The sequence below is a fragment of the Quercus robur genome, chromosome 5 (assembly GCF_932294415.1).
Source record: "Quercus robur chromosome 5, dhQueRobu3.1, whole genome shotgun sequence".
Taxonomy (NCBI): domain Eukaryota; kingdom Viridiplantae; phylum Streptophyta; class Magnoliopsida; order Fagales; family Fagaceae; genus Quercus; species Quercus robur.
In genome coordinates, this window is record NC_065538.1 from 23,173,499 (window position 1) to 23,185,456 (window position 11,958).

Below are 11,958 nucleotides of genomic sequence, written 5' to 3' on the forward strand. Positions count from 1 at the left end.
CGAGTCCCTTTCAAAAAAATTAATAAAAACTGCCTACTTTGTATTTTCTTTTTTAAATGCTAAAATACGTGCCACTATATGGCCGAGTCCCTTTCAAAAAAATTAATAAAAACTGCCTACTTTGTATTTTTTTTTTTTAAATGCTAAAATATGTGCCACTATATGGCCGAGTCCCTTTCAAAAAAATTAATAAAAAACTGCCTATTTTGTATTTTTTTTAAAAATGCTAAAATATGTGCCACTATATGGCCGAGTGCCTTTCAAAAAAAGAAAAAAAAAATTGCTAAAATATTTGCCGCCATTATGACCGAGTCCCTTTCAAAACTACCTCCTTCCTACTTTGTATTTAAGAAAAAGAAACAGACAAACCCTTTTAAATCAGTTCTAAGTTTTCTGCTATGTTTATTTATTTTGATCTCCCACCGGATGTGGTGGTGAACTTACTTGCTCTTGACAGGGCAGCAACTTCTTGTAACAGACTTATTGCTGTGGTTGGTTAGTGTTTTAATATATTACCCCTTTAACCAAAAAAAAAAAAAAAAATCTTTTATCGATAAAAAAATCATTTAATAAACTTCTTACTTTTGTTTTGGGCATTAATAAACTTCCTAACCTCATTTTCTCAGAACCATCCATGATCCATCAATGGCTACCGAAGACAACGAAGTCGAAGACCACCGTCCTCTCGTCCTTATACACCACCTCCCTTCATTCAAACTTCCACTCCAAGACCGCTTGATCACCCACTTCCGCCTTTTCGACTCGCTGGCCTCCCCCGAGGCCTCCTCCGTACGCGCTCTCATCTGCGTCGGCCCCACGCCCGTCACCGCCGACACCCTCGACCACCTCCCTTCTCTGCGACTTGTCGTTGGCTCCAGCGCCGGCCTTGACCACGTCGACCTCGCCGAGTGCCGCCGTCGTGGCATTGCCGTCACCAATGCCGGCGACGCCAACTCTGAGAACGTGGCCGACTACGCCGTCGCGCTTTTGCTCGATGTTCTGCGCCGAGTTTCCGCTGCTGACCGATTTGTTCGCTCTGGTTTGTGGCCTCAAATGGGAGAGTACCCACTTGGCTGTAAGGTTAGTTTTGTTTTTTTGTTTTTTTTAGCACATCTGGATTGGTAGCTTTTTTTGTTAAAAACGACAAGCATAGTGAATGACACAAAAAAAACATGTTCATAGTTGCTGAGGTAGCATCTGGTGATTGGTGTGTAATAAAGTGAATATTAAGGTTTTGTTATTGATCGAGAGGTGGTTAGCTGAGGCATGTCTCTTTGTCACTGTGTGGAACTTTTGTATAACATACAACTGAGATACGAAATACAGATCTAGATAAATTATGGTTGATTAGCTGGGATTTTCAGTGGGATTAGCTTGGAAAGATTGAAAAAGAGAAGCAAGGGTATATAATTCAAAGCTACTAACCTTGTAAATATATTCATTTAGCTTGAAAGAGTATAACTAGTATCTGTGTTTTGGGAATTGAATTCATTGTCATAGAAATTCAGAGCTGGTAAGAAACATACAGGGCCTTGATCAAGTGCTAGTGATGTGGTAGCCGCAGCTACTAAGTTACTAACCTTGTAAACATTAGAATAGTGTTGCTACAAATCTGGTTGTATTCACTAGTTATACTTGCATCTTGATTAAACTTAAACATTATATTATCCAATCGGTTCTTATATGAATTGGTTATGACTGCAGTTAGGGGGAAAACGAATTGGTATTGTGGGGCTGGGAAGTATTGGCTCTGAAGTTGCAAAAAGGCTTGTGGCATTTGGCTGCACAGTTGCATACAACTCGAGGAACAAGAAGCCATCTGTACTGTATCCTTACTATGCCAATGTCCATGACCTTGCTGTTAACAGTGATGTTCTTATTGTTTGCTGTGCGCTGACGAATGAAACTCACCATATAATCAACAAAGATGTTTTGACAGCATTGGGAAGGGAAGGGTTTATAATTAATGTTGGGCGCGGTGCTCTTGTTGATGAGAAAGAATTGGTGCAATTTTTGGTCCAAGGGGAGATTGGTGGTGCAGGTCTTGATGTGTTTGAGAACGAGCCTAATGTCCCAAAAGAGCTATTTGCCCTGGACAATGTTGTGTTGTCTCCACATCTTGCTATTTCAACTCCAGAATCCTTCGAAGCCTTGAACGAGGTGATTATAGCAAACTTGAAGGCTTTCTTTTCAAGTAAGCCTTTATTGTCGCCTTTCCAGCAGGAATGAAGTAGTAATATGCACACAGGGTTGTATGATTGGAAGGTTGCCATTTGTATGATTGGTGTATTTTTTTTTTTTTTTTTTAAATAAGCCTTTGTTGTGGCCTTTCCAGCATGAATGAAGTAATATAATAATATTCACATATGGATGTATGATTGGAAGGTTTCCATCTATATAAGATTATTAGATTAAAGACTCTTTAGAGGTCAAATTCAACAGCATGGTGAATATTAATGCATATATAAATCCTTAAAAGGCAAAGAAATTGAAGATAAACTTGGAGCTTTTTAGTTTTGTTTTTGTAAAATTTAGTATGTAGATTACATGTTCAGAGAAACATTTTCTTTTGTGGTTTCATGAATTGTCAAACACGTGTCTCTAACAATAGTCTAAAGAAAAAGAGAGAAGAGGGATTTTGATTATTAAATATGTGATTATTTTAATGTTTTGTTGTGTTTTTTTAACGGTAAGACACACATGGGTTACAACTAAATAATAGAGTTATGCTCAAGTGGTAAAAATGAACATTTTTCAAAGCATTGATGGCAATGAAATCAGCCCTAACCACAAGTAAGTGATTTGTAATTATTTCTATAAAAAATAGTTTCACGAACTTTGTATTGCTAAAAATTATATATCATTTTTACTACAAAATTGACTATTTATATTATTAATAACTTACAAATAAAAAGTTATTGCCCTATAAATTTATATAAATTCAATTTTTAGTCTATATATATATATATATATATAAATTGAACCTCTTATTCATGAGCGTGTTCACTTACACAATATTTTGTTTGAATTCAGTTTTTTTTTTTTTTTTTGAAAGCAACCTCAATATCATTTAATTAGAAATAGAATCCAAATACAAGGCCTCTAAAGCCGGAGGTGGAGAATCTTCCAACCAAACAATATCCTCATCTAAATGCTTAGCATAATGAGCTAAGGAATGAGCTACTCCATTGGCACTTCGACTAATACTATTAAATTCCACATGTCGCAAACCTCCAGCCAAACAACGAATGTCGTCATATATATTTCCCAAGCAAGATAGATCTGATTGGGCTGAAGTAATAGAATTCATGACAATTGTATTATCCCCTTCCACAATCAAATTTGAAAAACAAGCATCCATGATGAATTCCAGAGCTTTCCTACACACCAATACCTCTGCCTCTTCACTATCCTGAACAACACCACCCTTCGACGACAAAGTTGCCATAACTTGACCCCTATCATTCCGAATTATAACCCCAATACCTGAAGCAGGCAAGTCCGCAGAAATTGCCGCGTCAAAATTGAGCTTGTATACTTGTCCTTCGGGTGGCTACCATATTTGTGATCCATTTGAAACCGGAACAGTTAGCTGTGTTTGTGCCTCTTTAAACTCCCTTAGAAGACTGCTAGCTCTCGCATTTAGCCTACCAGGTTCCTGCAAAATTCCTCCATGCAAAACTAGATTGCGTTGGTTCCAAATGAGCCACGTTTGGACAGAAAAAACTCAAAATCTTCCTCTGATAGCTTTTGCATCAGATTCTCAAACAGCTGCATCACACTAAATTGATTAGTTAGCCCCTTCTGCAGAATTCTAACTGGACAACCAGCCCACACATCCTGAGCAGCCCCACACTCCCACAAAGCATGAATAGAGGTTTCCGAGAAGCAGTGGCAAATTGGACATGAATCATCTTCAATAATCTGTCATTGCCACAGCTTCTCTCTAGTTGGTAAAATGGAGTGATAAGCAAGCCAGCCAAAAGCTTTTATTTTATTTGGAATGTGGAGCTTCCAAATCCTCGCCCAAACCATGCTGCTTGACATCTGATCTGACCTTTCCCCCACCTGGCTAGCTTCACGCAGCAACCTCCTCGCAACATAGTACCCAGACTTCACCAAGTACCTTCCCTTTTTATTATGCAACCAAACCAAGACATCAAGCACACAACGTTGACTTAGAGGAATCCTATAAATAGCCTCGGCATCAAATCCATGAAACACCGCATCTATCAAACCACGATCCCATTGAACATTCAACCAATCAATTAAATCTGACACTCATCACTCCTCATCAACTTCATGTGGTGGGACAAGAATTTTGTTTTTTGGATGGCAGGGAAGCCACTTATCTGTCAGAACCCGAATAGAGGATCCAGTGCCCACTCGCCAATAACAACCCTTCTTTAAAATAGGTTGAGCCGCTAGGAGACTTTTCCAATTATATGAACTATCAGGATTGTCAGCAGCCTCCAAAAAGGAACATTAAGGAAAATATTTTGCCTTGAAACACTTGTAGAGAAGAGAGCCTTGGTCATTCAACATCCTCCACCCTTGCTTCGCTAGCATAGCAAGATTGAAATTTCGAATATCTCTGAAACCCATTCCCCCCTCCTTCTTTGACTGAACAAGAGACTCCCAACTCTTCCAATGTATCTTCTTTTCATCACCACACTGACCCTACCAAAACCTAGTGCACATCGCATTTAATTCATCACAAAGTTTAACTGATAATTGAAACACCCCCATCATATATGTTGGAATCGATTGGGTCACAGCTTTTATTAGAACTTCCTTCCCAACTCTAGAGAGCAACTTCCTTTTCCACCCCTGAATTTTCTTCTAGACCATCTCCTTGATAAATGAAAAGGCTTGATATTTGGATCTACCAATTAAGGTGGGCAGGCCTAGATAAGATTCAAATTTGGCCACCTCCTTTACTCCCAACACATGTGTGATCCATTCTCTTTGTGCCCCTGTTGTATTGATACTAAAGAACACAAAAGATTTTTCTAAATTGATACATTGTCCAGAAGCCGTTGCATACAAATCTAATACTTTTGATATCACCTGCACTTCTTCTTGTTTAGTTTGACAAAATAAAAGAGAATCATTAGCAAAAAGCAAATGGGAAATAGCAGGGGCTGTTCGGCCAATGGCAACACCATGAAGCCGACCATTCACCTCTTCCTTGGCCAACAATGATGTGAAAGCCTCTGCACATATCAAAAATAAATAGGGGGATAAAGGGTCACTTTGGCGAATCCCCCTAGTAGGCCAAAATTACCAAAGGCCTTACCATTAATATGAATCAAGAACGAGGCAGTAGTGACACAACTCATAACCCGATCAATCCACCCTTGAGGGAATCCCAGCTTAATCATCACTCCCTTCAAAAAAGACCACTCAACCCTGTCATATGCCTTACTAATGTCTAGCTTCAATGCAAGAGCACCTTTTTTTACCCTTCCTCCGGCTATGCATGGCATGCGAAGTTTCATATGCAACAATTACGTTATCAGTAATCAAACGGCCAGGCATAAAAGCACTCTAGGTGGGTGAAATTAATTGGGGCAGAATCACCTTCAATTTGTTAGCCAAGACCTTAAAAATAATTTTATAAATAACATTACACAGGCTAATAGATCTGTAGTCTGACATTTTCTCCAGAGACTTTATTTTAGGGATGAGAACAATATGTGTACAATTTATATCAGTCAACATATTACCATTATTCAAAAAATCCAAAACCGCATGAGTCACATCAGTCCCAACAATATGCCAAATTTTTTGATAGAAAAAAGCATTCATACCATCCGATCTAGGAGCTTTTGTTGGTCCTATTTGGAAAAGCACTGTCTTCACCTCATCCACACTAAATTCACTGGATAAAACATTAATCATATCTAGAGACATCTTATGAAGGACTGCATTAAGGCATTCCTCCATTCGTTCACACCTATCCGAAGAGAAAATATCCTCAAAGTAATTTACTGCCACCTTTGCCACATCCTCAATCTCTTCAACCCACACACCCTCCGAAGTTTTAATTCCCTAAATGAAATTTCTACGCTGTCTTTATGAGGCCTTTGAGTGGAAAAATTTAGTGTTCTTATCCCCGAAGTTTAGCCAAGACAAGCGGGGGCGCTGTGCCCAATATATTTCTCGCTTTAGAAGGAGATCATCAAGCTGTTTACTTGCTGCCACAAAGCCAGATCTGGTTGCCTCAGTTTGATCACAAACATTTAGCCTCTCAAGCAATTTTTTCAGTCTCTTAATCCCAGCCACCCAAGGATTTGTCCTATTTGAACCCCAAGCCTTTAATTCTACCCCACAATGCAAAATTTTATTGCTGGTACTGACCAAAAAGCCCCTTCACCCCCTGATCGGCCCCAAGCTTCTCCAACCAATTCTTCACACTCGTCAGAGAGTAGCCATACCTCTTCAAACTTGAAACCCCGAGCAACACATCCTTGGAGTCTATTATCCTTTCCTATTTGCAAAAGTAATGGCATATGATCCGGAGCATGCGAAAATTCATGGGACACCGAGCTTGCGAAGAATGCATCTAACCACTCCTTATTTGCAACAGCACAATCAAGCCGTTCTCTTGTATTGACTGCACCTGGTCACTTGTTATTCCATGTGAACTTATATCCCTGAAAACCTGGATTAATTAGTTGACAAGACTCCAAGGCAGCCCCGAACTCCTCCATCTGTTTTGCCTGTGGCGGATGATTGCTCAGCTTTTCTGATGAATATAAATAAGCATTAAAGTCACCAATGCAGCACCAAGGACTCGTCACCAGCGAAGAGAGATGCTTCAAAAGAGCCCAAGATTTGTGTTTCTAACATGATTCCGGCCAGCCATAAAACTCAGTTAAAAACCATTGAAATCCATTATCCTCAACAACCTTTGCCAAGACATGATTCTTTGTATAATTAATTACTTCCAACCTTACATCCTCTTTCCAAATCAATGCTAAACCACCACCCGAATTAGGTTTCTTCACAATTAATTTGTTCAGATAGGCCAAGTTTCGACAATGTTTCATAAACCCGTCTCTATCAAGTCTTGTTTCCATGAGGAAACATACATTGGGAGCTTGAGCCCTCACTAAATTGTGAAAGTTTTGAATTGTCCAAGAGTTCCCAAGCCATTGGCAGTTCCAACTTAGCAACCTCATTGTGTTCGGAAATGGTGTTTTGACACCCCCGCCGATTCAAAAAATTGAGAACCATCCCCAAACTTTACTTTCTTCTCTGCCTGCTCTTCACCCCTATCAAACACATTCTGCTGCATTCCCTGGCTGCCTCTCTTGCCCAAAATAGACTTTGCTCCCTATTTTAATAAATCCACGGGTCCAAAGTCCATGCGTGTGAACCTGGTCCATTTGCTTTGCTTGTCTACTCCCTGAGGCCCAATTGGTCCATTTTTTATTCATAGGCCTATTAAAGACCCCTAGCCCGTCCCTACTTAGACTAAAATCTTCAGTACCTGACGTAATCCCATCCACCCCTTCCATCTTCGTAGACTTCTCTCCATGAAACTTGTGATTTGGCAACGTATCTTCTGGAAAAATCCCATAATTTCCGGTAGTACCAGCAGCATGTGTATCCGTGCAAACCCTAGTGAATACTTCGCCACCACCGCCGTCATCCGCCTCCGTTACCCTACCACTCCCCTGTTGTGAACGGACAGTCCTCTCCTTAGTACCATGATTAGCCTTACCCCGATACCTACCTTTACTACTTGGTGAACATGCTCGAGTTCCAGTTGCCTTCATCCATTCCCCATATTGACATTCTGCTTCCTCACCATTCTTAGTTGCTACAAAGTAATGAGCACAATGCTTGAGGTCATGCCCAAGCAAGTAGCAACAATGGCAGAACAAAGAAAGTCTCTCATATTTAAACGTAACCCAAGTCTTCTACCCATTCGATCCTGTCAAAAAATCTCCTCTCCGAAGAGGTTTAGATAAAGGGAAGGCAACCTTCACACGCATAAAAAAATTTGGGATGTCTTGTTTCCGCCTATTCTTCACCTTCTCCACCACTCCTAAACGTCCCCCCACTGCTTTGGCAATTGACAAAGAGACCATGTCGAACAGTGCCCCCCAAATTTGTACCCAAAAGGAAGCCAAATCGAACCTCACGTTACCAGCAGTCATCCCGGGTTTCCATCGGACTAACAATAAAACCTGATTGTCAAAGGTCCATGGTCCCCTCTTAACACCCTAGCCATATCAAATTCTGAGTTAAACTTAAACTGAAATAGATTTGGCCCGACTTCTACAACTTGTACCTGATTCTCCAAGCCCCATGTGCGTTTAAGAGTGCCCTGAGCAGCCCTCTTGTTAAAAGACCTGCACATGAGAAACTTCCCAATCAAACTTTGACAACAACTTTCAATCTTTTCCTTCCGTCCTTCATCCAAAACAAAAATAATCTCTTCCTTCTCTGTGGTCAATTTCATGTTCTCTAAAATATTTATCACATCATCGGCCATAATCCAAGAAGAGTTGTCATCGAAAAAATAGAGAAAAGTCAAGCCCTTAGTATAAACTAAGGGGGGGAGATCCTTGTATGCAAACGAGAGAGAGAGCTCCTACCCTAGAGGAGAGAAAGTTTGTAAAATTAAGCATTGAATTCAATTTGTTTAATGGTGGAGTTTAAACCTATGTTATGCCTGACTTTGGTTAAGTTGGTTTTTTATTTTATTTTTTATTCATATTTCAAGGAAGGTTTGATTTGTTAAATAAACCATCATAAACAAATTTAATGATTTTTATAATTCGTTTTCTCCATTTGGTGAATAACTCTAAACTATAAAGCTTGCCCACCATTAATAAAATACAATCGTTAAAACCACTGCAAATTAAAGATTCCAGTTGACCCCCTCAAGGCGGCAAAGCCTTGCATCAATCAATGGCTACCAAAGAAGAACAGCCACAAGTCTTGGAAAACAAAGAAGAACCAAAGGAGGAGAGTGAGCTACCCTTAGTTGTTGTGCTTCGTTCCAAAAACTTCAACCTTCCCCTTGAAGACCACTTACAGAGTCATTTCCACCTACTTGACCCAAATGACTCGCCTGATGAGTCGACCAAGTCCTTCCTATCTCGCCATGCCCACTCGGCTCGTGCCTTACTCTGCGTGGGCTTGACCCCTCTCATTGCTGACACCCTTGGTCCCCAACCTAGCCTGGAACTCGTGGTTGGGTCCAGCGCTGGTGTTGAACACATTGACCTTCACGAATGTCGCCGTCGTGGAATCATGGTCATCAATGCTAGTGCTGCCTTATCTGAGGACGTAGTTGACTATGCCGTGGCACTGTTGATTGATGTTCTGCGTCGAATATCGGCTGCTGACCATTTTGTTCAAGGCAGGTTATGGCCTGTGAAAGGAGAACATCCACTTGGTTTCAAGGTTTGTTTTTGAATTTGTTGTTTCTCAAATTAAAAAAAAATAAAAGTTTTTACCATTTAAATTCTTCCTATATATTTTTATTGGATATGAATTTTGAAATTTTAGATGGTATGTTTTTATTATATCCTCCATATCCATATTTGCAAAGTTTCAAAAAAAAATATCAATAATTATGTCATTAATCAAATGTTTAAATATCACGTTTTTGTAGTATAGAATTATGCATAAAAAAAAGGTTAATTGATTGAATAGTAAATAATATTTAATTTGAACGAAATTTGATATACGTGTTAAAAATATATATTAAAAAAATGCATTAGATATTCAAATTTCACATTTAAATATCCAATAAAAAGACATTGGAGGAGTTTGAAGGGTTTGAGAGGTATGTTTAAGACTAACTCTAGTGGCGGCTCTAAAAGTTTTTTTTAGAGTGGTTATTAAGAAACTTAAATTATACAAAATCTAATAAAAAAAAAAACTTCATATATAGACCCAAAAAAAAATGCAAATACATAGTCTTACAATTTCCTTATATAAATTTTTTTTTTTAATTTTGAAATCGTTGCATGATAGTCTCATTATCAAAACGCTGCAAATTACATATCTTTCAAAATTTTAGTTAAATAAAATTTTTCTTGGACTTTTTTATTTTATTTTTAAGGACCTAATATATTGTTAAAGGGACCAAAGTTTGGCTACAAACTTAATTGTAGCCTAAAGCTACAGTTTTCACTAAACAAATTAATTCAGCTACATATTTTAATAATCTAACTGTTAAATTGCATGTTCTTAAAACACATGTCAAATTTCATGTTAATCATATGTTATTTATTATTCAATCTATAAACTTATTTTTTATATATAATTTTAGACTACAAAAACTTGAAATTTTAAAATATAATTGATAACATAACTATTAATCTTTGATTTTTAAAATATTTTTGCAAATATGGGAGATCAAGTTATAAGAAGAAAATATAATATATTGGTGGATTTGTCAAAATTCACATCTAATAAAAAAAAATATTGAGAAGAGTTGTAGCCTTAGTTTACAACTAAGTTTGTTGCCAAATATTGGGTACATTGTTTTCTTATCAAATATTTGTCCATAATTCTAGCAAAAAAATAAATAATAAACTATAAGTTCATTTGAAATATTAATAAAATTATTAATTATTGTTGTTTAGTTGTTTCATTAATTTGTTTGTCTTTTATAAACTATAATTTGTAATATTGTTATTTCATTAATTATAAAATTATGAATTATTATTTAGCCTAACATAATTTAATTCATTTGTCTTTTATAATGTATTGGTTAATTATACAACTTTAATTATTGTTGTTTAGTGTAACAATAAACTATATTGCTTTAATTTGTTTTTCATTAATTATACTGCTTTAATTTGTTATATTGTTTAGCCCCTTGTGCACATTACACTAAAAGAATCAGACATTACACATCCCATGTATAGCACAATAATTAAAGCAGTGTAATGTGCAGCACATTACACTGCTTTAATTATTGTTTACTCGGCCCCATGTGCCCATCAGCCCATCTACCCCCACCCCACCCAATAGACAAGCACAAGCCTCATGCCTGATGCCCCAATCACAATAGTCAATAACCTGCCAATCAGAAAACTTCACAATCACAAATCACAATACACATTACACTAAAAGACAATTAATATCTCACAGTCACTAACACCAACACCAACACACACTCACCAACACCAACGAATAAGATAAAGCCAAATTCAAAAAGATAAAAAACAAGCAAAAAACAAAATATATATAAAGCTCATTCATTCGGCCAGTCAATCACAGAGAGAGAGAGAGAGAGAGAGTTACTAAGTTACACTAGAATAAAGAGACTTAAGAAAGAGACATTCATTAATTTAGTTTTCATTTCAGACTTTTAGTGAGATAAAGAGAAAGAGAGACTGAGAGTGAGAGAGAGTCAGAGAGAAAAAGAGATAGAAATACCTTGAGGGAGGGAGCATCGAGCACCGAGTACTAGAGCAGAGCGATCTGCGATCTGCGATTTGCGATGAGGGGCTAGCAACGAGCGACGACGATGAGGGCGAGTGAGTGAGCGACGACGATGACGAGGAACGAGCTACGGCGACGAGGAGGAGGAATGAGCTACAGCGATGACGACAAAGAGCGAGCTACGGCGACGACGAGCGAGTATTGGGGTTTTTTTGGTTTGGTTTTGGTACAAAGGCTTTGTTTTGGGTTTTTTTTTTTTTTGATAAACACAGTATTGGAGTTTGTTTTGCTTTTGCTTTGTATAGATTGTATTGGGGTTTGGTTTTCTCTGCTTTCTCTGCCAGCAACGTCACCGTGGGCTTGGCTCTATTACAATTATTATTTTTTTGGGATAGAAGAGTTTTAGTGAAGTTCAAATTTGGGATACTGAAATGAAAGCACACAGATTGCCAGCCTGGACTGATGAGGTGTCAAAATAATAAGTCATTGGATTAAATGGAAGGTTGAGATTTATGCTATTGCACATCGTGCAATACC

At 38.0% G+C, this 11,958-nt stretch overlaps 2 protein-coding genes across 3 annotated transcripts; both read left to right on the top strand.

The window, feature by feature from the left end:
• The first annotated feature begins 386 nt into the window (after positions 1-386).
• On the top strand, positions 387-2,434 carry LOC126725545 (glyoxylate/hydroxypyruvate reductase HPR3-like). Of its 2 annotated transcripts, XM_050430327.1 has the most exons (3): positions 387-495; positions 627-1,080; positions 1,705-2,434. In XM_050430327.1, the coding sequence occupies exons 2-3, from the start codon at positions 646-648 to the stop codon at positions 2,227-2,229; spliced, it is 960 nt and encodes a 319-aa protein (XP_050286284.1). In that variant the 5' UTR covers positions 387-495; positions 627-645; the 3' UTR covers positions 2,230-2,434. The 2 variants fall into 2 exon arrangements, with proteins under 2 accessions (XP_050286284.1, XP_050286283.1); XM_050430326.1 differs by lacking the exon at positions 387-495 and having other exon boundaries at positions 555-1,080.
• A 6,494-nt stretch (positions 2,435-8,928) lies between these two features.
• LOC126727993 (glyoxylate/hydroxypyruvate reductase HPR3-like) lies at positions 8,929-9,438 on the top strand. Its single transcript, XM_050433884.1, has one exon. The coding sequence runs from the start codon at positions 8,929-8,931 to the stop codon at positions 9,436-9,438; it is 510 nt and encodes a 169-aa protein (XP_050289841.1).
• Positions 9,439-11,958: the final 2,520 nt, after the last annotated feature.

What these genes read in the sequence shown, in the direction of transcription:
- LOC126725545 (XM_050430327.1), top strand. Translation starts at nt 646, where the DNA reads ATGGCTACCGAAGACAACGAAGTCGAAGACCACCGTCCTCTCGTCCTT. An exon ending in AGTACCCACTTGGCTGTAAG is followed by an intron (nt 1,081 to 1,704) that starts GTTAGTTTTGTT and finishes TTATGACTGCAG; the next exon opens with TTAGGGGGAAAACGAATTGG.
- LOC126727993 (XM_050433884.1), top strand. Translation starts at nt 8,929, where the DNA reads ATGGCTACCAAAGAAGAACAGCCACAAGTCTTGGAAAACAAAGAAGAA.